The sequence below is a fragment of the Diabrotica virgifera genome, chromosome 6 (assembly GCF_917563875.1).
Source record: "Diabrotica virgifera virgifera chromosome 6, PGI_DIABVI_V3a".
In the NCBI taxonomy this organism is placed as follows: Eukaryota; Metazoa; Arthropoda; class Insecta; order Coleoptera; family Chrysomelidae; genus Diabrotica; species Diabrotica virgifera.
The window spans coordinates 120,782,502-120,808,767 of record NC_065448.1 but is presented as its reverse complement, the minus strand read 5'-3'; the positions used below and the strand labels follow the sequence as shown (position 1 = coordinate 120,808,767).

Below are 26,266 nucleotides of genomic sequence, written 5' to 3'. Positions count from 1 at the left end.
GTCTTACTTTACTAATGAACTCACGTAAGGCGATGGAAGTTCCTTTTTGAATGGAGGGAATGTCAAGTGGTGAATAAATGTGAGAATTTATTAATATTGTTTCATTGTTATAACGGTTATCTAACATTCTCAATGCATCATTATAAGAGTCATTTGTTAGAGGTAGATCATTTTTATTAGGCTTCTTGCCTCCCCTTCCAAATGATTCTTTAAATGAAACAGTTTTTCAACATTTTGCAGTGACTTATTTCTATCAAAAACAGCTAGAAATAAATCTATAAAAGGTCTATAACTTGTTAAATCCTTACCGTCATAACAAGGAATATCTATTGGCGGAATATTTGAATAAAAAGAATTTTTTACATTTTGTGGATTTGTAGTTTTATCTAAAACTTAAAAGGTATAAAATTATTATAAATTTCAAATCAAAATAAATTTTCACGATTGTTTACAAACCACACCAAAGTCAATTTAATTTTAATTATATCTATCACTGTCAATGTCAATTTTTTGTCACCAATCCTATGATCGATTTTACGAAGAATCGATTTTATCCCTCTCGATCGCTGGACAACTTGATTTGACGTCGGTCGTTCGCCCTTTTCCACGTAGATGGAGTTATGGTATTATGCTTGACGTTTAGAAAATTTAATATTTCAATGTTCTTTTTTGTTGGATAATTTCTTTTTTATAAAGTTTCTTGCTTACCTTCTGGCAATTGAGTTAATTCCTAGCTTCTTTTTATCTCCGGCTCGACTGGATCAAATTTGATGTTGGATTTTTTCAACATCAGGAAATAATTTTTCACTGGTTTTAAACTTCGGAAGCTAGGAATAACTAAAGGCACTTTTCACTAATTTACTTTACTACAATAATACAAACTTTTGGCAATATTGTAATAATTTTTGTGGGATCGGACACAAGCCCTACTTTCCCGTTTTTTTTATACTCTTTTATTATCATCTAACAAAACCTTAGCAACGAACTTTTTTGTTTTGAATATTGCGCCTTTGTGTAAACTTTGAATCATAGAACATAACAACATAGAAAAAACTTTGTGAAGTGTACACAAGTCGCAAACCACTAAATAAAATATTGAAAATAAAATATTGAAATAAAGTATAGTTTTACTAAACATTAGTGTGGGGAATTTATTTCTCCAACAAAAGCTACTCTTGAAAATAGTCTTTCCGCAGGTACAGATGTTGCTGGCGTTCTGAGAAAATCCTTGGTGTTTTCAATAATGTCGGGTAGACATTTTTGTGTCTTAATCTTCAATCAAGTATATTATTATTTTCAAAATCTTTTGGCCTACTGTTATTTAAGTAGGTATTTTTCAATTTCATGCTTCCAAGATTGTAAGTTATCATTATCAGCTTTCTTAAATAGGCAAGTACAATATAAATCAAATTCGTTACCTTCTTTTTTAGGAATAAGTCTGGCTCTGGTATTGGATTTTGTAGATCATTCTTGGATCTATTAAAGTAGGTAGCTTTAAATATTTCTTAAATTTTTTTACTGCATCTGATTGTAGAAGCTTTCCCCAAAATAAAGAGGAAAATGCCTCTACTTTATAACGAGAATCCAAAATAAGAACTATACAGAATAGACTGTGTATATCCAATTAGTTTTGTTATAGTATCAGTATTTTATCTCTCGCAGCTTGAATGCAGTAAATTAATTGCTCATCGGTAGCGTTTCTATCAATTTTATTATCAAGTTCATGATCCCATATTTTCAGCTTGTCTAAAAGTAAGTTTATTTCAATTACCATCAATGGGATTGTGCAATATTTTTCTTCTTCGAATATTGAAGAAAGTGTTTTAAAGCTCTTCAGATACTGACAAAATTTAGTGATTAGAACCTATTCTTTATCTAATATCTTGCAATGAATTAGGTTTTCGATGTTATCGCAAAATATAGGTTACAGCAGTTTTTACACTTAAACCATATTAGCATTTCGAATGGTAAATGCCATTTTGTAGGTACATCTAATTTTGACATAGTCTTATATTTTATGGCCTCGCAACTCGCAAGCACTGTCAAGTTTAAGTTGCATTTGATCTGACTTCTTGATTTTTTTACAAGGTATTTAATTTTACTTACAGGAGAGTTGAAATCTAAAACAGTACCATTTATATAATTTTCTACTTCGATCTCATCCTCCAAATAATCAAAATCATTTTCGATGTCTTAAACTGTTTCGATTTGGTTCAACAACTTTTATGAAATCCTGGACAGCTAAGTTTAGAATATGTGTGAAACATACAAAATGCTTATTTTATTAGCACACAACGCAATAAAAAGGTCGCCGGGGAATCACCGGACCGGACAATCAAGAAATTTCAAGATCTTGATATTTCTTTAGTCAAGACAAGATAAGATGTCAAGAAAACGTCAAGACAAGGTTTTTTTAATGTCTTGATTTTTTCTCAAGACAAGACAAGAAATTGATCTCAAGACAAGAATTCTTGTCTTGTCGACCCCTAATAAAGCGTCGAATAGTTTAGGAGGCATGGTGTCTCCTTGCCTAATACCATTTTCCAAGGGAAATTTGTTTGTGTCGCCACAGTACATTTTCACTGCTCTTATTATGAAGCTATACTAGATTGACTCAAACGCTTTCTCAATGTCTAACAGTCTAACAGTAGTCAGTATCCCAGACTGTCACAGAAATTATAATTACGAAAGCATAATTTCACAAAATACAAATAGGACTCACAGTCCAAATAGCAAGTAGGAATCTAGAAATGTCCAATTACAATACATAGTTATATTACATCAAATATAATTAAAACAAAAAAAATTGTCCAAACAATAATTTATTACTTTTTTTTTTCTTCCTTATTGGCTTTGGATTAATTGATCCATTCAGCCACGATAGATAATAAATTACTGTTTGCTACAATATTCCAAATATAATACATTGCATTACATAATACATTAGGTACATGTGCGTACATATAATACTTATGCACGCACATACATACATACATATGTAGAAGTGGAAACATTAAATTGACCAGAAGGTATACTCCTCATTCATGGCCCTAACCAACTTAAATTAATTTACAAATAATTAAATCGACAAAAAAAACTACATGCTAATACTAAATACTAATACTAAATGCTAATAAATATATGTTTTTTTTTACACAGCGATAAGGCTTCAACCCGGATCAACCCCGCGGAGGTTTACACCCTCTTTGTGTTTTTAATTTTTTTTTTTTTTCTCTTTTTTATTTTTTTTATAATTTATTATACTTTTTTTTATTTATTTTTTATTTTTTTTTAATAAGATTTAATTTTTTTATACATTTTTTTTGTATACATATTTTTTTGTATAATTTTTTTTTTTTTTAATTTTTTCAATATAAACTTTTATACAATTCTATTCTTATTACCTCCCTGCAAAATCTACTTAATAAAAATTTATTACTTATTTATATACAAATAAATAAATATTATAATTAGTCATCATTTTAACTTCATTTAATAAACTTACGTTCATAGAAATCGGCCACTTAAAAATTTGGTAATTTTTGATGTCTCTTATTTCCTAAACCTGTAGGCCGATTTAAGTGATTTTTTTAACATGTTGTAGCCCGATTCTTTAGTAATATAGCTGAAATAATATCGTTGCTAAACAGGTAAATTTGTATTGTATACCGGCAGAGCTGGGCAATACCCAGGTACAAGTACCCGAATTTTGTACTCTAAGTACATTTTGGGTATTCAGTACCCAGTACCCGAGTACATTTCCAATAAAGTACTCGGTACTCGTATCCGTAGCGTATGGGTAAAATACCCGGTACCCGCATTTAGTATACGAGTACATTTTACGAGTACTTTTTGCAAGTCTAAACTTGTCGCTGCATTTAGGACAGCAAATTAATAACAACATGTAAAACGCCGTTTCAGTATTAGTCCATTCGCAAAGTCAAGAAAACGCCTAGTCTCTTATGTCATAATTAGAGCTCGGGAAATATGCACTTAAAAAACCCTAAAATATGCATGCAAATATGCACAAAAAACAGTTGAAATATGCACTAAAATATGCTTTCATGCACTTAATGCAAATAAATAAAAAACGCAGCAATCTTTGTATTGAAAGTATTTAATTTATTTTATGCTAATCACAAAAATATTTATTGAAATTTCTACATCATTATATTTATGTATGTACTCTTTATATTATTCAGCATCATCATTCTTTATTATATTGTTGTTAAAGTTAAAACTATATATCATTAAAAATTTTTCTAAATTTTCTAGGGAAAAACTGTGCCGTCTATCCGATAATAATTGTTTATACGCGGAAAAACTTCTTTATACTTCACCCCTGTTGAGCTGGCCCCTCACCTTATAGAGATTAAAATATAAGTAGTGCTAAATTACTACTTAGCTGTTTATGAGATTTCATATACCCTAGATTAAAAATTTCGGGCTCGTTACACTGGGCAGAAATTTAATATTTTTGTGGGGGCTGACGCACACCTCTCACACTACTTAAAAATAGAGATATTGAATTGATCGTTGCGGCGGAATTGCGAGCTATTTATGAGCTTTTGAAGTGATAATAGTTTAGATTTTTGAGCTTATAGTGATCCTAGAACAACACTCTAATTGATTCAACTCAAGAGAAAAATGTCGAGAAAAATTAAAATATATCGTATCGAGGATATAATAATTCGTAATAAGAGAGAATTGTACTTAAAATTTAAAAAATTAATTATTTTGCGACTATTTACTAATTTATGACCTTGCAAAATATGCGCATTTCGATTACTGAATTGCAATGTCTTTTCCATATTGCCGTCAGTGAAGGTAAAAATCAACTATTACCTTCGCTTTCAGTCAACCTCCATCGATTTTCACGAAAATTGGTGAATGGTTAGACGATACCTCAATAAAAAAGAGTGAAATTAATAGTGCCAACTTGCGCTTTTACCCTGGGAGTGGATTCCACCCCCTTTTTGGGGGTGAAAAATACTTTATTAAAAATAAAGTTGGATTTATAGTTTGACGTAGCGTAGACGTAGACGCAACGTAGACGTAAGAAACGGACTGGAGACGGAAGAAAATATTATGTCAATTTATAGATCGACGTAGCGGAATTTTTGCGCATGAGTAGAAAGAGTAAACAATGACTTAATTCTAATTCAACAACATAGCCTATAAATTATACGAACAGTAAACAAACTTTGTGTTTATTTATTTATACTTATACTATTATTTATTATAATATTTATCTGTTTTGTGTGTTACATGGATTAGGAAATAAACGAAAGTATGCTCTTTGGTGCCGCATGCCGTGGGATTTCCAACTATTTTGTTTCATTTCCTGGTCTTTAAATGTTTATTGGATTTACCTATCGTATAATATGTGTGGATAACCACGAATCAGGCTAATAAGCAACTCATATTTATCTGAAATATTGAAATGACTCTATGATATATTTTTATTAAATTAATAACTTAACATCCATTGTATTAACAAATAATTAACAAAATTCGAATATGTTGACAATCAACTTTTTACACAACACAAGGAATGAGGGGGCGGGGCGGGTCCACTTTGAGTGACAGAACAAAATTCTGCCTTATGATTGGCCAGACGGAAGAAACGCACTGTAAAAGATGAAAGTTGGTCATCTCTTATGTTACGTTACGTTTCTCTTACGTTCCGTCAGGCGCTTGCGTTCATCTATAAACACGAGTACACAAAATTCGGTGTTGATCTTTTCCAGTGCGTCTCCGTTGCGTCTACGTCTACGCTACGTCATGCTACGTCAAACTATAAATCCAACTTAACCCCACAAATAGATAGAGGGACAAATTCTAAGGAAAATTTGTTATATAAAGTTATTAAAATAAATTAACACTTTTTAAGTTATCAAAGATCACAAATTTTGATTTTTCGTGAAAAAATGCATGTTTTAAAGCGGTTATTCATAAATAACTCAAAATATGGATTTTTAATAAATGCATATGCACTTATAAAATTTATCCAAAATATGCAGATATGCACTTTATATGTATTTTGCATATTTCCCGAACTCTAGTCATAATCACTAATAGCCCTCGAAGAATTGCTCTGAAGAACTTATGAAACTTTATGCTTAGTTATATTAAAAGCCTATAAAATTATTCAGTGAGTGTGAGTGGTATTATACTTATTATGTCGTCGAAATTGTACGTCATTTTGTGTTTTCATGACTCATAAATATATATGTTTAGATAATTATGCAGAGATAAAATTATTACATTCTTACCTTTTTTCGGGTTCTAAATTCAAATGTACTCGAAATATGTACCCGAGAAATTCGGGTAGTTGTACTTTGAGTATTGTACTCTGAGTACTTTTTTTGAGCAATGTACTCGGTACTCTGTACTCGTTCCTCAAATATGAAAAGTGCCCGGTTCTCTGTACCCGAACCAAATTATCAGTACCCGGCCCAGCTCTATATACCGGGTGTACGAATCAAACTGTGTTTTTTTCTCAAAGTTCACATCACCCTGTGCAATATTCTAGCATTTATAAAATACTGAAATTAAAACCCAATTACAGCTTCAGGTTTTGTTAATATTTTGTTTTTTAATTCACTCGTTTGTGTTGGATAATAAAAAAGTTAGTTACTTTAACAACTAGACATGTTCTTCATCAATACACGGTGTTTCTAAATAAGTGGGATAAACTTTAAGGGGTAATTCGGCATGAAAAGATAATGACAGTTTCCTTGATAAGCGTATGTTTGCAAAAGTTTCGTTTCCGAGATACGGGATGTTGAATTTTTTCTTACAAACTGATGATTTATTTACTGCTCTAAAACCAGTTGAGATATGCAAATGAATTTTGGTAGGTTTTAAGAGATACTTATTGTACATTTTTTGACATACAATTAAGAACTTAATATTCACCATTAGCGCGCATAAGGGTAATATCTTCTTCTTAAAGTGCCTATCCGTTCCGGATGTTGGCGATCATCGCGGCTATCTTGACTTTGTTTACCGCAGCGCGGAACAGTTCAGTGGTAGTCGTGTTATACCACTTACGTAAATTTCGAAGCCAGGAAATGCGTCTTCTTCCCGGTACTCTTTTACCATTTACCTTCCCTTGGAGAATCAGTTGGAGAAGGCCGTAACGTTCTTGATTTCTCATTACATGTCCCAGATATTCTAATTTTTTTGTTTTTATGGTTATGAGAATTTCACACTCTTTCCCCATTCTACGCAGGACTTCCACATTGGTAATTCGGTCAACCCAGGATACATGTAAGATGCGCCAATAACACCACATTTCGAAAGCCTCGAGCCGATTCATAGATGCAACAGTTAGTGTCCATGCTTCCATTCCGTACAGCAGAACTGAGAATATGTAGCATTTTAACAGACGGTATTTCGTTTTTAATGATATGTCTCTACTGTTAAAAATGGGTCTCATTCTAACGTATGCTGCTTTCGCCCTTATTATTAGCTGTTTAATTTCTGTTGAGTGGTCCCATTGGCTATTTCAATTCGCACCCAGATATGTATATTGCTCAACTCTTTCGATATTCTGTTGGTTGATTGTAAGTTGAGCGTTTAATATTGGTTTCTTACTAATTGTCATAAATTTGGTATTTTTTATGTTAGGAGCTAGTCCGTATCTGCTGCTGACTTCTGTTATACGATTTGTTAATATCTGTAAATAATTGAGATTATTGGCAAAAACTATGGTGTCATCTGCATATCTAATGTTATTCAACCATTCACCATTTATTAATACTCCTTTGGCACAACCGTCTAAGGCTTCCTTAAATATCCATTCAGAGTAAATATTGAATAGTAGTAGAGATAAAATACAGCCCTGTCGTACTCCTCGTTCTATTGCAATTTTATCAGTTAACTGGTCTTCTATTTTGATTTTGACCGTTTGATTGTAATAAATGTTTGGCCGTTTGATGTAAGCCTAATATGACCGATCATATTTATTACCCGTATACACGCCAATGGTGTATATAAAATTCTTAGTTGCATGTCAAAAAATGCGCAATAACTATCTCTTAAAACCTACCAAATTTCATTTGCATATCTGAACTGGTTTTAGAGCAATAAATAAATCGTCAGTTTGTAAGAAAAAATTCAACATCCCCTATCTCGGAAACGAAACATTTGTAAAGATACGTTTATAAAGCAAACTGTAATTATTTTTTCATGCACTTTCAACCCCTTAAAGTTTGCCCCACTTATTTAGAAACACCGTGTATTGATGAAGAACATGTAGAGTTGTTAAAGTACCTAACTTTCTTATTATCCAACAAAAACGAATGAATAAAAAAACAGAATGTTAAGAAAACCTGATGCTATAGTTTTAATTTCAGTATTCTATAAATGGTGGAATATTCCAAAGTGTAATGCAGAACTTTGAGAAAAAACACAGTTTGATTCGTATACCCGGTATACAATAAAAATTTACCTGTTTAGCAACAATATTATCACAGCGATATTGTTAAAGAATCAGGCTATACCAAATTAAAAAAATCACTTAAATCGGCCAACAGTTTTAATAAATACGAGACATCAAAAATGAACAAATTTTTAAGTGGGTCGATTTCTATGCACGTAAGTTTAGTTATTTATGATATAAGTGTTAAAAGTACACGTTTAACGCACGCATGTGAAAGTTTGCAGAATGAGCGAAGCGAGTTCTGCAATTCATATGAGTGCCTTAAAAATGTACTTTTTAACACGCATATCATACAATATTCTTTTTCTACGGCCGTGCTAAAAGTGCTACTTTCACGCACGCATTTCGTTTTCGAAAGTTGAACTTTCCCGCACGGCGTGCGTGAAAGTAAATTTTCCCGCACGGCGTGCGGAAAAGTAAAATACATTAGAACATGGCACTATAATATATTATAATACATGCAATAAACTAATATTTAGATATTATTTACTAATTTATTTCAAATGTATCTTATTGTATTCATGTTTTAATGAAATTAGCGCGATTATTTCATTCATAGGAGATTCTGACCATTAGAAAGCTACAGAAATCTGAATTAAATCGATAATTTTTGATAATCTCCCGTCGTTAAGTATATTACGTCAGATGCCCTTCGTTGCTACGAAAAAATACATTCAGTGACATTAATGACAATTAATGTTTTAAAAATTATAAAAGTGATGACTTTAAATCGTCAAATATTTATAAAAACTGTGTGTTTAATGGTACTAATTTGTACTTACATAAATAAATTGCAATAAAATTTTGGTTTTGAACAGTTTTATTCATGAAATAATCGCAACAAATTGCACTCGAACTCTTAATATAGAATTTTTGCTCTCGTAACACTTTGATATAATTTCACTCGCCTTCGGCTCGTGAAATTAAAACTGTCAAAGTGTCACTCGGGAAAAATTCAATAATTTCAGAGTTCTTGTGCAATTACTACTGATAATTCGATGAAATAAAATTATTTTCAGAAATTTCAGAAAATTATTTACATCAAAATTGCCTATACGGTCAATACGAACTGCAGTGCCATACACATTTTAAAGCACTAGTGCCTTAAAGTAGCATTTTTAACGCTCGTATGGAGTGCTAAAGATTGTATTTTTAACACGGTTGTAGAAAAAATACATTAAAACGTTTAGGTTTAGTTTCGAAATAGACATATTTAACAATTATCACAGATATGGCCGAGACAAGTATGGCAACATAGACATCTATAAATGAATCTTGTATAAAAATATACCCAGAAAGACCTTGTAAGATCAGATCTAAAATAAAAGTTACGGTTGTATATATACCAACACAAATCATTTTTGTATGACGAGGAAAGATTTCCCCTAAGAGTACAAAAGGTATTGGACCCATACCTACATTTACAGCTGTGTGAAACATAAGAAAGACTAGTACATACAGATAATATAAATCTGTTTTAGATATAGTAAGTATTAAGAATAGTACTAAACAGTACGCCGTTCCTGCAAAAGATATCATCAGACACAGTTTTCTGCCAAAGTGGTCGACTAAAAATACAATAAAAAATGAAGTCACCAGCTGCGCACCACCTAAAAAATAATCGGTAAAGTAACACTTATTCTCGTAATATTTTCAATAAATTCGTATATATGTATATGTTATAGTCAAAGCCCGAATTTCAGGCACTCCTAGGTTTGACTAGCCAATCCTCAGGTCTGACTGACGATCTGAGTCAAAGCCCGAAATAAAGTTATAGTTTCGGCCTTTGTCTAGTCAAACCTAGGAAAGACTAAGTGGGTCAGGCAAAGGTCGAAATTTAATTTTATGAAATCGAGGTTTGACTAGTCAAACCCCGATCAGCTATTAAAATGTCGTAATTTGTTAGATTAGTTTTAATGAAACGTAATTTTTTAATTTCAATATTTATTATTTTTATATTGTCGTAATTAAAATTACAAAAATAGTGTTTATTCTCACATGTTGAGGCATTATGGCATTTAGAGTTGCACAATACGTTAGACCTTTTACACTTTTGAAGAGCATTTCTTATTGCAGTAGCATTTTATAAAGCCTTGTCCTCCAAACTTAGAATCTTGTGTACTCATTTCTCTTAAAGACAACTTAACGTCTGGAACATTTTCTAAATTAAGAAAATTTTCTTTGCATTCTCATATTTGATTTCTTAAAGCAAGTTTGTTTATTGTTCCGTAATTCGTACGAACCCTATATAATCCGTCAATTGTTTTATCTTGTGTGATACTCAAAATATTTCGAGCATCTCCTTTGGCACTATCAAAACTGGGGATAGGTATTGTTACAGTTTTTCCGATCGAAACGGGCAATTTTTTTTCATTTAATTGTTTCATAGTATTAGCCTGGGCATGAGGACCTTCAATCGCCTTTCCTATATTTCTTTTAATCTTTTCTGTCTGTGTAACAATACCTATCCCCAGCTTTGATATAGCCAAAGGAAATGCTCGAAATATTTTGGGTATCATAAAAGCTAAAACAATTGACGGTTTATATAGAGTTGGTACAAAATACGGAGCAATAAACATTATTTTTTCAAGAAATCAAATAAGAGAATTCAAATAGAATTTTCTTAATTTCGAAGATGTTCCAGACGTTAAGATGTCTCTAAGGGACGTTAGTACAAAAAATTATAAATTTGGAGGACAAGGCTTTATAAAATGCTACTGCGATAAGAAATGCTCTTCAAAATTATGTAAGTGTAAAAGGTCTAACGTATTGTGCAACTCTAAATGTCATAATGCCTCAACATGTGAGAATAAACACTATTTATTTTATTTTAATTAATAGTCGAGGAAATGAAGCATTTTAGCTAGCAATTTTTTCGTCCAGCATGGATTTATTTGAAATTTTCACAGAAGGTTGGTAATAGTCCAAGGATCATTTTCTATATCATACCGCTGTACGGTAAGCCCTTGGGGGTGGTTGCCCCCCCCCCCATCTCGGGGGCGGAAATTTTTTATTACATTTTAACCATGTAAATCGATGTAAACAGTGATTCTAAGAAAAAAAGTTTTTACATTTTCTTCGTAAAACTAATATTTTTTCGAGTTATTCGCGCTTGAAAGTAACAGTTTTTCGATGAAAAAGTCGACTTTTTTAAAGGGTTGTTTGAGAATACCTCGAAAAATATGCATTTAATCAAAAAAAGTTTAGATATCAAAATTGTGTCTTTTAGTAACACAAACCAAATTTTTTTCTGTAATATCTTTAAGACCAACACAAACCGAGATACGGCATGTTAAAAGTTAGCTTTTTTCGTTAAATGCATAATTTGAAACATTCAAAGTAAAATAACGGAAAAACTTTGCATTTTTCGAGGAAAATTTAAATACAATTTTTTCAAGTATGCAGTTATCCCTTTCAAAAAATAATACTGAGAAGTGTCTAGCCTAAAAATTAAGCGACTTACGATCAAAAAACGGTCGGTCCCTGCTTTTCTCTATGAAAAAATCAGTGAAAACAACCCCCTAACTACCCTCCTAATTAAAAATTGGTCTTCACCTTTCAGTAATTCCTTTTATATTTGTATTATCAATATACCCAATAAGATTGCCCTATCTGAAAGGCCTAATTTTAGAAAAATTGGAGATTAAAGGAAAATAAATTTTTTGGAATTTCCCATTTTTCACCTTTTACTTCAAAATATCTTCGAAAATACTGGAGATACGGAAAAAATTATGGACTACTAAATTGTAGCTTTTTTAATAACTAAAATTCCCTTGTCCATAGATTTTCATTACAATGAACAGCTAGCGAGATATGGCTGTGTAAATCCTCTATTTATGAGCAAACACCCCCTTATTCGATCCCTTTAAACCCACCCTAATTAAAAACTAAGGGATTTTACGGAATTTAGTTTTCAGAGTCTTATAACTCTTCAAAAATCCTACAAAGTCATTTTTGAAAAAACTTTTTATCGCCAAAAATGAAGAAGCTATGTTTATAAAACGAATTTCTTTTTTCTAAAAATTCGGATAGTCCGCTTATGGATAATTTTCAATGTATATATGTATAATACCACAGAACCGGTTCGTATACTGGAAGATGACTAAAAAACTATTTGTATTTGTACATATTTGTAAATTCGTATTTTTGTGTAAATAAATATTTTTGTAATTCTTTAATTCTTCTTTTTTTCTGTATATATCTATTAAAATATCCACTTAAAAACACTATAATGTTATTAAGGGTGGTTTTTAAGGGGTGAAATATTATAATATTATATCCTAAAGTATAAAACAATCATTATGTAACCAATCAAAACCAAATTTTACCCATATTAAAGGTTACAGTGTTTTTATATAATTTTTGACAATAAGGGATAGTTTACACCCCTAAAAATAATCAACGCCTTTAAGCATGATATAGAATATGAAGTACAGGGTAAGATGATCCTAATCCCAAATTTTTATGTAAATCGATGCAAGCCGAAATTATTCTTATAGGATAAGTAAAGTTTTTATATATAGCTCCAACAAGGGTAGTTTTAAGGGTTGAAATATTATGATTGTATATCTTAAAGCATAAAACAATCATTATGTAGCTAAAAGAACCAAATGTTGACAATATTAAAGTTTAAAATATTATTTTATAATTTTTTACAATTAGGGGTAGTTTTCACCCTTAAAAAACCAAAAGCGTACAGCGGTTCAATATAGAAAATGAACTAGAGGGTGTAATGAGCCTCAACCCAAATTTTTGTACAAATCGATGCTGGACAAAAAAATTGCGAGGTTTTGCCATTTTTCCAGCTTCTTTTCCTCGAAAATATAAAAATAATAAACATTAAAATTAAAAAATGACGTTTTATTAAACCTAGGGCCGGTTGTTCGAACGCTAATCAACAATGATCACTATCAAATATTTAATTACTGTCACCAAAACTGTCAATGTCAACTTTTATTGGGTTGCTGAAAACATAATTGATTAAAATTATGAGATTAGTTAATCAATTAACATAACAATTATTAACATAATTGATTAAGTAATTTCATAATTGTAATCAATTATGTTTTCAGCAACCCAAACAAAGTTGACATTGACAGTTGGTGACAGTAATTAAATATTTGATAATGATCATTGTTGATTAGCGTTCGAACAACCGGCCCTTAGGGACGGTTGTTCGAACGCTAATCAAAACTGATTGTTATCAAATATTTAATTACAATTATATTTGATTAAGCGTACTTATGACAGATGTCGCATTTTGAGGTTATGTTGACTGATTTATTTTATTATTTTGGTTTTAATTTAAAATAAAACATAATTAAACTCTTTCTGATGTTAATTTCTTGTTTTTACTTACAAATCAATAATAATAATAAGAAATTTTTAATAATTTAAAAGCTGCGGCTATATTTTAATTACTGTTTTACCTACAATCAATAACTGATTAGTGTTTTACATGTATTTTTCATGTCGCGATTTGATTCCCATCAAGAAAATTGATTACAATAAATGATTGATTATAATCAACTTCTTGATTAGCGTTCGAGCAACCGGCCCTTAATCTAACAAATTACGACATGTTAATAGCTGATCGGTGTTTGACCAGTCAAACCCCGATTTCATAAAACTAAATTTCGACCTTTACCTGACCAACTTAGTCTCTCCTAGGTTTGACTAGTAAAAGGCCGAAACTGTCATTTATTTCGGGCTTTGACTAAGATCGTCAGTCAGACCTGCGGATTGCCTAGTCAAACCTAGGAGTGCCTGAAATGCGGGCTTTGACTATAACATATATTTATATTATACACTGATGAGCGAGCTGCGCGCTTATAACCGGCAAAATAATGCAAAAGGTGGAAAACATAACAGGTTGTGAAATAAAAGGAGATGAAACTAGTAGAAGTGTAAACTTATCGGTAGGAACGTATCAATTTACATTACGTTACATAGTCTCCCACATTTAGACATCTGTAACAGTTGTCATAATCCTCAAATACGTCTAAAGTTATGAAACTAGATAATGCAATGCAGTGTAATGTAATAAAGGTTCCTATCGATAATTTTACATCTCTTCTAGTTTTATCCCTTTTTATTTTACAACGGGTTATGTTAAATAACGAAAAAGACGGACAATATAATACGCTGTGAAATAAAAAGGGATGGCACTAGTAGAGGTGGTATATTGATAGTTTCCCACCTTTAGACATATTGGAGGAGTTTGGCAACTACCACTGTTTGAGTTATATGTATATACAATGATAGTTTTAGTTGACATACTGCTCCAATAAAATATAATCAATATAATTTAAATATAGGTCTCTTTTTATTTCTCAACGTATCATATTCACTGGCGGATCCAGGGGGTGTCACGGGGGGTCATGAGTCATGACAACCCCCCCCCCCCCCCCCATAGTTGTAAACAAAAAATCTGGATCCGGCACTGATCACATTTTCTGTCTTTTACGTTATTTTGCCGGTTATTAGCGCACGCATGACTGTTTTTGGGAATTATGGTAACTACAGTATATTTTTAATTTTTATTTAATATAATGAAGCCTGATATTACAAATTTTTAGTAAATAGGTTGAAGTAAACAAGAGACAGTATACCTATTACCATATTACCAACATTGTAAGGTGAAAAGGCACAATAATTAATGTGGGACAACTAGAAAGGACGGGGAGCATGAGTTTTGATCTATAAAATATAACTGATGGTATGTAGTGAGTCTAAGATATTCATAAATTAGTTAAAATTAAGATAGGGTAGCTACAAGATTGAGTGCTTTATGTTTCTTTTTTAAAGATTTAGAAATTTTATATTATGTATTTTATTAATTATTTTCAATAATTAATTAATTCATCATCATCAGCCTCTCTCAATCCACTGCTGGACATAGGCCTCCCCTGTTTGTCTCCAAAGTGTTCTATCTTGTGCTTGCTGTACCCAGTTTTTTGTTGTCCTTCGTAAGTCATCTTGCCTTCGTGTTGGTGGTCTTCCTCTGCTACGTTATCGGCTCTTGGTCTCCATTTAACTAGTTTGCGAGTCCATCTTCCGTCCTTCATTCTGGCAACGTGTCCAGCCCATTACCATTTTAAGTTACAGCTTCTTTCAATGACGTCTATGACTTTGGCCTTAGCTCGTAGATCTTCGTTTCTACTCCTGTCTCGCAGAGTGGCCCCTATCATTGATCGCTCCATTCTTCTCTGCGCTACTCGTTTTTGTGCGTTTTTCGTTGTGAACGATTATGTTTTTGCACCGTAGGTAATTACCGGTAGCACGCATTGGTAGAAAGCGTTCTCGACCAATTAATTAATTAATTTTTACTAATTTATTTTATATGTATTACTAATAATAATTGCAGTAGGTATTACTCAAATGGTTAGTGCCAGTCTTACAGTTAATAGATTCGGGAGTTTTGTTATTATGTACCATTTTAAGATGGACATGAGAGGTATTTTGGACATATTTAACTAAAAGAAGGGAAGGCAAGGGACGGAGGATAGTTGAATTTAACAAGAGATGCAGAGGAAGGTCTGAGTAAGATGGTCGGACCAAATAAAGGACATGATTATTATTCATTCTTCGAAGTAAAACATCACGCACAGGAGAGAGATACTTGGACATAAATAGTCAAACCAATTACATGACGCCACTACATACCAAATTACGAAGGAGAAAAATAGAGGAGGAGGACCATCTCAAGGGAGAAACATTTTTTATAATTGTCAACTTGTTCGAAAATCTTCACATCATTAAAATCAAATTTATGTCCTGTTTTTAAGTAGTGGTCTACTAAGGCACGACAGTTTATTTTCGCATTACAGTCAATTTTGTATTGAGCGACTTTGTTTACTTTGTCCAATATAACAACTTTGTGTTGAAATATTCAACTTTAAATTATTGCCTACTTCTCTTAAGTGTTAGAATGAACATGTGAAGTCTTACTTCGTGGGCGGGCATTTCTCCGAATGTATTAGGGCGATACACTCTTACCTAAAATTGCGAAAAAGTGTCAAGTTACATTATGAATGTGGGAACGATGTTAGTAGAGTTTTGAGTTTGATATTTCAGTCTGTTAAAATATTTCGTAGTAGAAACACATGTCTTAATTTCTTTGTATATTGTAATATTACGGTTTTTCGGTTAAAATAAATAGTTTGTTTACGTTTATTTGTAACTTTTATTATCTGCTATTACTAATAGGTTCTGGGCTCACACGTTTTAGTTACGTTTTAGCTCACCTGTATTAAGATAATAATTAAAAGTGTACAGTCGCGAAGTTTTCGTGTTAACCGAATACATAATGGCGGAAAGTGCGAAATATAACGTCGAAAAGTTGAACGGGAAGAACTATCAGTCGTGGAGTTATTTAGTGAAAATGTTACTCATCAACGCTGATCTATGGGAATTAGTTTCGAACGAGTTACCATTAGAAGCAGACCGAAGCAGTTCTTGGAAAAAACAAAATGATAAGGCTTTGTCAGCTATAGCCTTACATGTTGACGTTAATCAATTAGTGTTAGTGCATATCCGGAATGAGGAATTTGCGCGCGATGCGTGGGTAGCGCTAAGGGAGTATCATCAGAAATCAAGTTTGTCTAGTATGGTGTTTTTGTTAAAGAAAATATGTAGGCTATCGCTAGAGGAGAATGGTGATATGGAAGCACACATTAGTTTATTCCTAGAATCGTTGAATAAACTGGCCGCCTTAGGGGAGGAAATTAAGGACAGGTTCTCAGCAGGAATTTTGCTGGGAAGTCTTCCAGACTCATACAGTTTTTTGATTACAGCGCTGGAAAGTAGGCCATCGAGTGAATTTACTCTAGAATTTGTTACGAGTAAATTAATAGATGAGTACAGGAGACGTCAGGGAGCTTTGGGAAGAAATCAGGAGGAGTCGGTGATGAAATCATTATACGAGGGTAACAAAAATAATGGTACTACAAGGACAGAAGCAAGGCAGTGTTATTTTTGTAACCGTAAGGGCTATTTTAAACGAGATTGCTTTAAGTACAAAGCGCTTAAAAAGGAAAAGGCCAATAAAGTCACTGAAGGTACTGATGATGCATGTTTTATTGTCAATTGTAGCTCAAGGGACGGAAAAAGGGATTCTGCTTCGTGGTATGTGGACTCAGGAGCTTCGAGCCAAATGGTTAATTACAAAGGGTTCTATACCCAATTTGACGGTAGCAGAAAGGGCGTTGTAAGTTTGGCGGAGAAAGGGCAATACTCCGAGGTTCAGGGTATAGGGACAGGACTTATTGAGTGCGGGACTGGATCGGGAGTGGAAAATTTAAAAATCAACAATGTGCTGTATATGCCGGGATTAGACTCAAATCTGCTTTCGGTGAAAAAGCTAGCAAGTGCGGGGCATAATGTGCAGTGCGATAAAAACGAGGAAAACTTCGCGAGTGCGGTGCCTTCACCGGAATTATACAAACTTTCAACTGTGGACCATGGATTGAGTGTTTTGGAGCACTCCAGCAACTGTCAACATACATGGCATAGACGGTTTGGACACAGGGACATGGATGCAGTCAAACACTTAATGGAAAAGAAAATGGCAGTCGGGATTGATATGACAGACTGTAGGATTAGGGAAACTTGTGAATGCTGTATGAAAGGTAAAATTTTACCTAAGAGTTTTCCAAAATTTTCTCATAGCAATACATGTAATATTCTTGACTTATTACATTCGGATATTTGCGGGCCCATGAAGACTGTTGCTCCAGGGGGTAAACGTAATATTTTAACTTTAATTGATGATTTTTCTAGATAACAACTATATATTTATTAAATCATAAAAATGAAACGGTAAAATGTATAAAAGAGTTTATAAAATTTACGAGTAATCAGTTAGGTAGGGTTCCAAAAGTAATTAGATCAGATAGGGGTGGCGAGTACGTAAATAATAATTTAAGGGATTTTTTAAAGGGTAAAGGTATAAAAATTCAATATACAGCAGGGTACTCTCCAGAACAAAACGGGGTTGCAGAGAGAAAAAATCGATATCTAGTTGAAATGGCTAGGTGCATGTTAATCGATGCGGGTTTGGCAAAGAAATTTTGGGGGGAAGCGATAGTGACAGCCAATTATTTGCAAAATCGATTACCTACTAAGTCGAAAGAAAAAACGCCCCATGAATTGTGGCATAAAGTAACACCGAATGTGTCGAGTTTGCCAATATTTGGGTCTACGGTTTATAGTCACATTCCCAAAGAAAAAATGAAGGATAAATTTGATCCAAAAGGTGAGTCACTGATATTTGTAGGTTATGCTGATGAATCAAAAGCATATAGATTCTTAAATGTAGATACACAACGTATTACAATTAGCCGTAGCGTGGTGTTTTCCAAGAAAAATATATACCTCGAGAAAAAGGAGGCAAAAAGTGAGGAAATATCCATTGGGTCCATGATGGAACGGAAGAAAATAGATCCAAACGACGTAGAAGACAGAGAGGTTGCAAATTTTGAAAACACGGAGAAAATAGAAAATTCTACGGATACATCTAACACGTATGAGAGCTTAAGTTGGGAAGAATCCCATGACGATGACGGTGATTCTAACTATAAATTAGATACAGATTTCGATATACAGAATTCAGGTGATCGTAGATCTAGCAGAGTAAATAAAGGTGTTCCACCTGAGCGCTACATAGCAAAGTTGACAGAGTTCCAAGACGAAGAACCAAGAAACTTTAAAGAAGCGCTTGAAAGAAGTGATAGTGAAAAATGGAAGCAAGTTATGCAAGAAGAAATCACGTCATTAAGGAAAATTTTTTGTAAAAGCAATATTGATACATGTTTATATATCAAGGTAATAAATAATGAAAGGGTTTACGTACTTATGTACGTGGATCACATTTTAATAGCAGCAACAGGTACACAGGTAATAATTGATATATTTGAAGAGAAACTAAAATGTAATTTTTATATAAGGAGTTTGGAATTATTGCAAGATTATTTAGGTATGAAGATTGAAATGTGCGATAAAGGGATATGTAGTTTAAATCAGGCCAGTTATATTGACAAATTGCTGAACAAGTTTATAATGAAAGATGGAAAAGGGTTCAATATACCGCTGGATGTTGGATATTATAAGCCTAGCAGAGAAAAGCCGGTGAAAAACTGAAATATATCAACAACTGATTGGTGGTTTATTATAAATTGCGGTAAATACTAGACCGGATATATTGGCAAGCGTCACCATACTAAGTCAACAGAATAAAAATCCAAAAGAAGTAGATTGGAACGAAGCAAAGAGAGTGTTGAGATATTTAAAGAAAACTAAATATAAAGAGCTTATTTTAGGACAACAAGGAACAAAAAGTGCATTATACAGCTATGCAGACGCTGACTGGGTAGAAGATAAGGGGAACAGAAAATGAAATAGCGGGTATATATTTTTATTACGGGGTTCGCCTATAAATTGGGGATGTAGAAAAGAGAATTTCGTGTCTCTATCATCAACTGAAGCAGAGTACATAGCATTGGCTGAAGGATGTCAGGAAGCAATTTGGTTAAAACAGGTTATAAAGGAATTTGTGCGTTTAGAGCCGGAATTAGTTATATACGAAGACAATCAAAGCTGTCTAAAACTTTTAAAAAATCACAAATTCAGTAATCGGACAAAACATATCGATACAAAGTACCATTTCGTAAAAGCATTGTATGAAAAAGGCGTTGTTGACTTTAAGTATTGTCCTACCGAAGATATGATAGCTGATATGTTGACTAAACCGCTGAATAGGGTCAAGTTAGAGTACTTAAATAGTAAAGGGGGTCTGTTTGACTAATTTAAAAATAATTTTAGTTGCGAGGGGATGTTGAAATATTCAACTATAAATTATTGCCTATTTTTGTTAAGTGTTAGAATGAACATGTGAAGTCTTACTTCGTGGGCGGGCATTTCTCCGAATGCATTAGGGCGATACACTCCTACCTAAAATTGCGAAAAAGTGTTAAGTTACATTATGAATGTGGAAACGATGTTAATAGAGTTTTGAGTTTGATATTCCAGTCTGTTAAAATATCTCGTAGTAGAAACACATGTCTTAATTTCTTTGTATATTGTAATATTACGGTTTTTCGGTTAAAATAAATAGTTTGTTTACGTTTATTTGTACCTTTTATTATCTGCTATTTCTAATACTTTGACATTCGATGCAACAACATGAGTAATATAATTTACAAAATAACAAACACAGAACCAACCTGTCAATTTTAGAAGAGCCTCATATTCAAAACAGACCATTAAAAAAAGTTAACCAATCATGCCTAAATTACTTCGACGGCATAGCCAGAAGAACGGGGCCATATACCTATTGGTAGCCCAACCCAATGGGCAGACCAAATCAAGGCTCTGGTGGAAAAATCCCTACATAAAGTCTTCCATCTAGCACATTATTGTAATTAATGGAGACAGTAAGCTAACAATATTTGGAGTGTCACCACGCCCGTACAAGGGCTCAAATAATGAGGTGGATGAAACCATTTAGATATAAAGATATAAAAATCATAAAAAGGATATATTACATTAAAGAGAAATGCTATAAAAAATACGCAATGATATTGCACATTAAATAAAATATATTAGTATTTTTATTATTAAAATTTGTCTTAACGAAACTTGGTATTCTGACATGTCTTCAAAAGTTTTATAAATGCCTTGAAGATATTTTCTTGTTTAATGCTCATTGGGCCTATTATATACGTAATACTTATTACAACAACTAATTAAAAGGATGTGAACATGAGAAGAGTATATAATCAGATATGTAAAAAAGTAGCATATCGCACACCTAGTTCAATAGTGCCACAAGTGCAAAACACAATATTCTCGAGAAATGAGCAAAACGTTCTGTAGCAAACGCGTTATGCCCTGTAAATAATTTATTTTGAGAATGACTGGCTTAGAAATTACAATTTAGGTAGCATATTATACAGTTATTCGCTGGATCTTATTACAATTTATTAAAAATAAAACGTTATTATGACTTTTATCGTTATGGCGATATTGCATTGTGAAGAAAGTCATTTATAAAACGATACCTAGGAGATACGGCGGCAATATAATGAAAAAAGCAATTGATTTTTGCAGTTGTGGCTGTATTGAATTACATCGGTTGTATTGTGGCAGTGTATATTATCGCCACATCTCTCTTGACTTTTGCAGTTGTGGCCATATTGAACGTATTGAATTACATCGGTTGTATTGTGGCAGTGTATATTATCGCCACATCTCACATATTGCATTTTCAAAACCTCCAAAAACCCTATAGTGAAATACCGAAGTAACTTACTTTATACTTATCCAAAACAATATTTTAGTTCAGGCTGTATTGAATTAGATGGGCCATTATATAGGTAATATTTTGCAGCCTTAACCCAAAATTCGAATTTTTGGCAGTTGTGGCACAATTGGACTAGGTGTGCGATATTTCCAATACTTTTTAGAATTAAGTATAGCAATATTAAACTACTAATAATTAACTAATAGTCTGGGCTGATTATCGGAGAATAGGCCATTTTTAGGAAAAGTTATTTACCAGCAATTTTATTGCTGGAATCGAATTATAATATCCTGTATATTAATAATATAGGTATGCAAAGTCCTCAGATAGTGTGCTACTTTTTTCATAAACAAAATGGCGCACGAAAATCGTGTTTTTTTTTCAATTATTGCTCTATAACTCCGAAGATTTTAACTTTACAACAAAAACACTCAAATAAAAATTCACCGTGATTGAATTCTGCATAGAAGCGTGTTTTTCCCGATCTGCTCCGACGAAAATTTTCCTCGGAAAATGCGGGTTTTCCCAACAAAATCTTTAATTTTCAAATAAAGTTTTAGATAAGTAATTATCTACCAATAATTAAATAATTTGGTGACTTAAAACCCTTCTTGGTTTAGATTATAGTTCCAGAAGCTGGTGAAAATTAAACGAATATTTTAGCAACAATGCAATTGTTAATTAATAAGTTACGGTCGCAATAATAACCAAAATAATTATGATACACTGATCAAACTTTGAAACCATATAAAGATGAGATGCCTATTTAACATTTTGTCGACAAAATATCATTTTTTTATTTTTTTGCATAATCTTTAAATGTTTAAAAAAAATAGTTATAAACAAATTAACGTTTCTCAGAAAGTTTTTATTATATTATAATCTTAAAAAATATCTAAAATGCGCATTTCAAATATCTTGAAAATGAATGCTTTAAAACTTTTTTGCAACCATTTGCAAAAAAGTTATGGAACAGCAAAGTAAACATACGATTATTACGGTGTTTATAATTTTTTTTAATTCCTTCAAAGCGTAGAAGTGAGTTTAAAGTACAAGCTAATTATTTACAAAAAAATATCGATTATCAGATTAATGGTTATATTTTAATTAAAGATTATAAATATATTTTTTTGTAATTTACACGCGCGAAAGTAGAATAATACAGTATATATATATATACAATAGCACTAAAGGCCTTAGAGGCCCATGGCTTAAAAAGTTTGTTTTTTTCTTTCTTCATTTTTACGTTTCTTTATGTGCTGAGCTCTTCTCTGGCTTGATATGTGATTTTCCTCCATTCCTTCCTGTCACTCATTTTTCTTTTTTGGACCTCTAGCCCCATTCTTTCCAAATCTTTTTCGACGTCTTGCTTCCATCTATTTTTCGGCCTTCCTCTTCTCTTTCTTGAAGTTATAGTGTAGTTTAGTACCTTTTTTGGAGTCCTCGTGTTTGGCATCCTTTCAATGTGACCTCGGCATCTAAGTCTCTGAGCCTTTATCACTCCTATTATATTAGGTTGGTTGTATAATTGCTTTAACTCATCATTTTATCTTCTTATCCATAAACCGTCCCTTATTTTTCCTCCATATATCTTCCTTAGTATTTTCCTTTCCCAGATCTCCAGTAAATTTTGTTCATTTTTTGTCATTGTCCATGTCTCACTGCAGTATGTTACTATTGGCTGTATAGTTGTTTTGTATAGCTGTACTTTTGCCCTTCTTGATAGAAACTTGCTTTTCAACATTACATTAAGCGCATGTACACTTCTATTGCCTGCCATTATTCTAGCTTGTATTTCTTCTTTAATGATAGGTTTACGTGATATTATTGCCCCTAGGTATGTAAATCTTTCTACCATTTCGAATTCGTATGATGTTCCTTCTTCTACTTCTACTTTAAACTTTTGACCATTCCTAAACTGACCATCTGTCCACTCCATACATTTTGTTTTAGTTGAATTTATATATAGTCCCATTTTCTTTGCTGCTTTTACTATTCTCTGTACCATCTCCTGTAGCTCTTTTTTTCCTCTTGCCAGTAACACCACATCATCCGCAAACGCCAAAACTTGGTGTCTTCTTTGATATATGAGTCCTTCTCTATTGATTTTTGCTTCTCACATTATTCTTTCTAGGCATAAGTTGAAGAGTAAAGATGACAGAGGATCGCCCTGTCTTAATCCTTCGTTTACTATAAATTTTTCTGATGATTGATTGTTTATTTTGACTCTGTTTTCTGTATTCTTCAGAGTGAGATGTATCATGTTACGTAGCTTTCTGCTAACTCCCAATTCCTCAAGCGCCTCTTTTAATTTCTTCCTCTTTATTCTATCGTATGCTTGTTGGAAGTCGATGAATAGTGCTATCGTTGGTAGGTTGTGTTCATAGCTTTCTGCTTGTAATTCTCTGATTACGAATACTTGGTCCGTTGTGCTTCTCCCTCTTCTAAATCCGCACTGATATTCGCCTATTATATTTTCAGCTTCTTTTTCAAGTTTGTCTTTTATTGATTTTCCTAGGATTTTGTATACGGTATTTAATAAAGCTATTCCTCTGTAATTACTGCATTCTGTTTTGTCGCCTTTTTTATGTAATGGGCAGATAATTGCTTCCTTCCAGTCCTCTGGTATTCGTTCTTTTAACCATATATCTTTTATGATTTTGTGTATCCAATCATTCAGCAATTTTCCACCATATTTCATCATCTCTGCTGTTATGTTATCGCTTCCAGGGCATTTGTTGTTTTTAAGATTTCTAATTATTTCCTCGATTTGTTCTTTGCTCGGTGGATTATCTTCTATGTCTTCTAACTGTTCATTTTCTGTCTCTGCTTCTATGGATTCATTTTGGTTTGGCTTATTCTTGCCATTTAGTAATTCGTCAAAATACTCTTTCCATCTCTCTACTATTTCTGCTTCGCCGCTTATATTATCTCCAGCTTTGTTTCTAACGAATATGGGTTTTTGCTGGTATCCTCTTTTCTCGTTTCTGGCACCTTGATACAGGTTTTTTATTTCTTTATTTCTGTAGTTCTCTTCTATTTCTTTTAGCTTATTATCTAAGTGTTTTCTCTTCTTTTCTCTCAACAACCTCTTTACTTTTTGTCTTTGTTCTATATATCTATCATGCGTCTCTGTTGTTTCTTTCTTGATCATTTCCATCTTTAATGATTGTCTTAGTTCTATTTCTTTTTGGCACTCTATGTCGAACCACTCCTTCCTCTTTTTAATCTCTTGTTTATTACATTCTTTTGCTGCTTTGTTCATTACTTGCTTTATGATTTCCCAGTTGTTCTCCGTTTGTTCTTCTATTTGTATCTTTTTTAGTTCCCTTTCCAAGAATACACACCCACATTTTGTCGACAAAATATCATTTTTTTATTTTTTTGCATAATCTTTAAATGTTTAAAAAAAAATAGTTATAAACAAATTAAAGTTTCTCAGAAAGTTTTTATTATATTATAATCTTAAAAAATATCTAAAATGCGCATTTCAAATATCTTGAAAATGAATGCTTTAAAACTTTTTTGCAACCATTTGCAAAAAAGTTATGAAACAGCAAAGTAAACATACGATTATTACGGTGTTTATAATTTTTTTTAATTCTTTCAAAGCGTAGAAGTGAGTTTAAAGTAAAGCTAATTGTTTACAAAAAAATATCGATTATCAGATTAATGGTTACATTTTAATTAAAGATTATAAATATATTTTTTTGTAATTTACACGCGCGAAAGTAGAATAATACAGTACTGTAGCTAAAATTTTCACTCGGAGCGACGGTCGACCGCGCGACGTACACTTTTAATAAATAATGTATGCGGCGTGTCAGTCGCTTCGAGTGAACATTATAGCTCCGACTCTGTATCAGGCCTACTTTTGCGCTAAAAATTACAAAAAAAAGTATTTTTAATCTTTGATTAAAATATAACCATTGCACTAATTTTTGACATTTTTTGTGAGTAATTAGACTGTACCATAGACTCACTGTTAAGCTTTGAAACACTTAAAACAAATTATAAACAACGGAGAATTCGTATATTTATTTTGCTGTTTCATAACTTTTTTGCAAATGGTTGGAAAATTTTTTTAAAGCATTCATTTTCAAGACCTATGAAATGCGCATTTTAAGTATTTCTTAAAATTAGAATATAATAAACAATTTCTGAGAAATGTTAATTTGTTTATAACAATTTTTTTAAACATTTAAAGATTATGCAAAAAACTGAAAAAATTATATTTTGTCGACAAAATATTAAATAGGCATCACACCTTTATAATCTTTCTAAGTTTGATCAATGTCTCATGATTATTTTGGTTGTTATTGCGACTGTAAATTGTTAATTAACAATTGAATTGTTGCTAAAATATTCGTTTCATTTTCACCGGCTTCTGAATTTATAATCTATACCAAGAAAGCTTTTATTTCACCAAGCTATATAATTATTGATAAATAATTACTGGCCCAAAAAATGTATTTGAAAATTCGAGATTTTGTTGGGAAAACCCGCATTTTCCGAGG

The 26,266-nt window shown here is 32.3% G+C and overlaps 1 protein-coding gene across 1 annotated transcript in view; it reads right to left on the bottom strand.

Annotated features, from left to right (window-relative positions):
* Positions 1-2,753: 2,753 nt before the first annotated feature.
* Positions 2,754-26,266, bottom strand: part of LOC126885984 (uncharacterized) — a 44,864-nt gene continuing 21,351 nt past the window's right edge. The window contains exon 3 of the mRNA XM_050652822.1: positions 2,754-10,059. Within this exon, the coding sequence (XP_050508779.1) occupies positions 9,602-10,059 (458 nt within the window). The 3' untranslated portion in view covers positions 2,754-9,601. The remainder of the gene's footprint in view (positions 10,060-26,266) is intronic.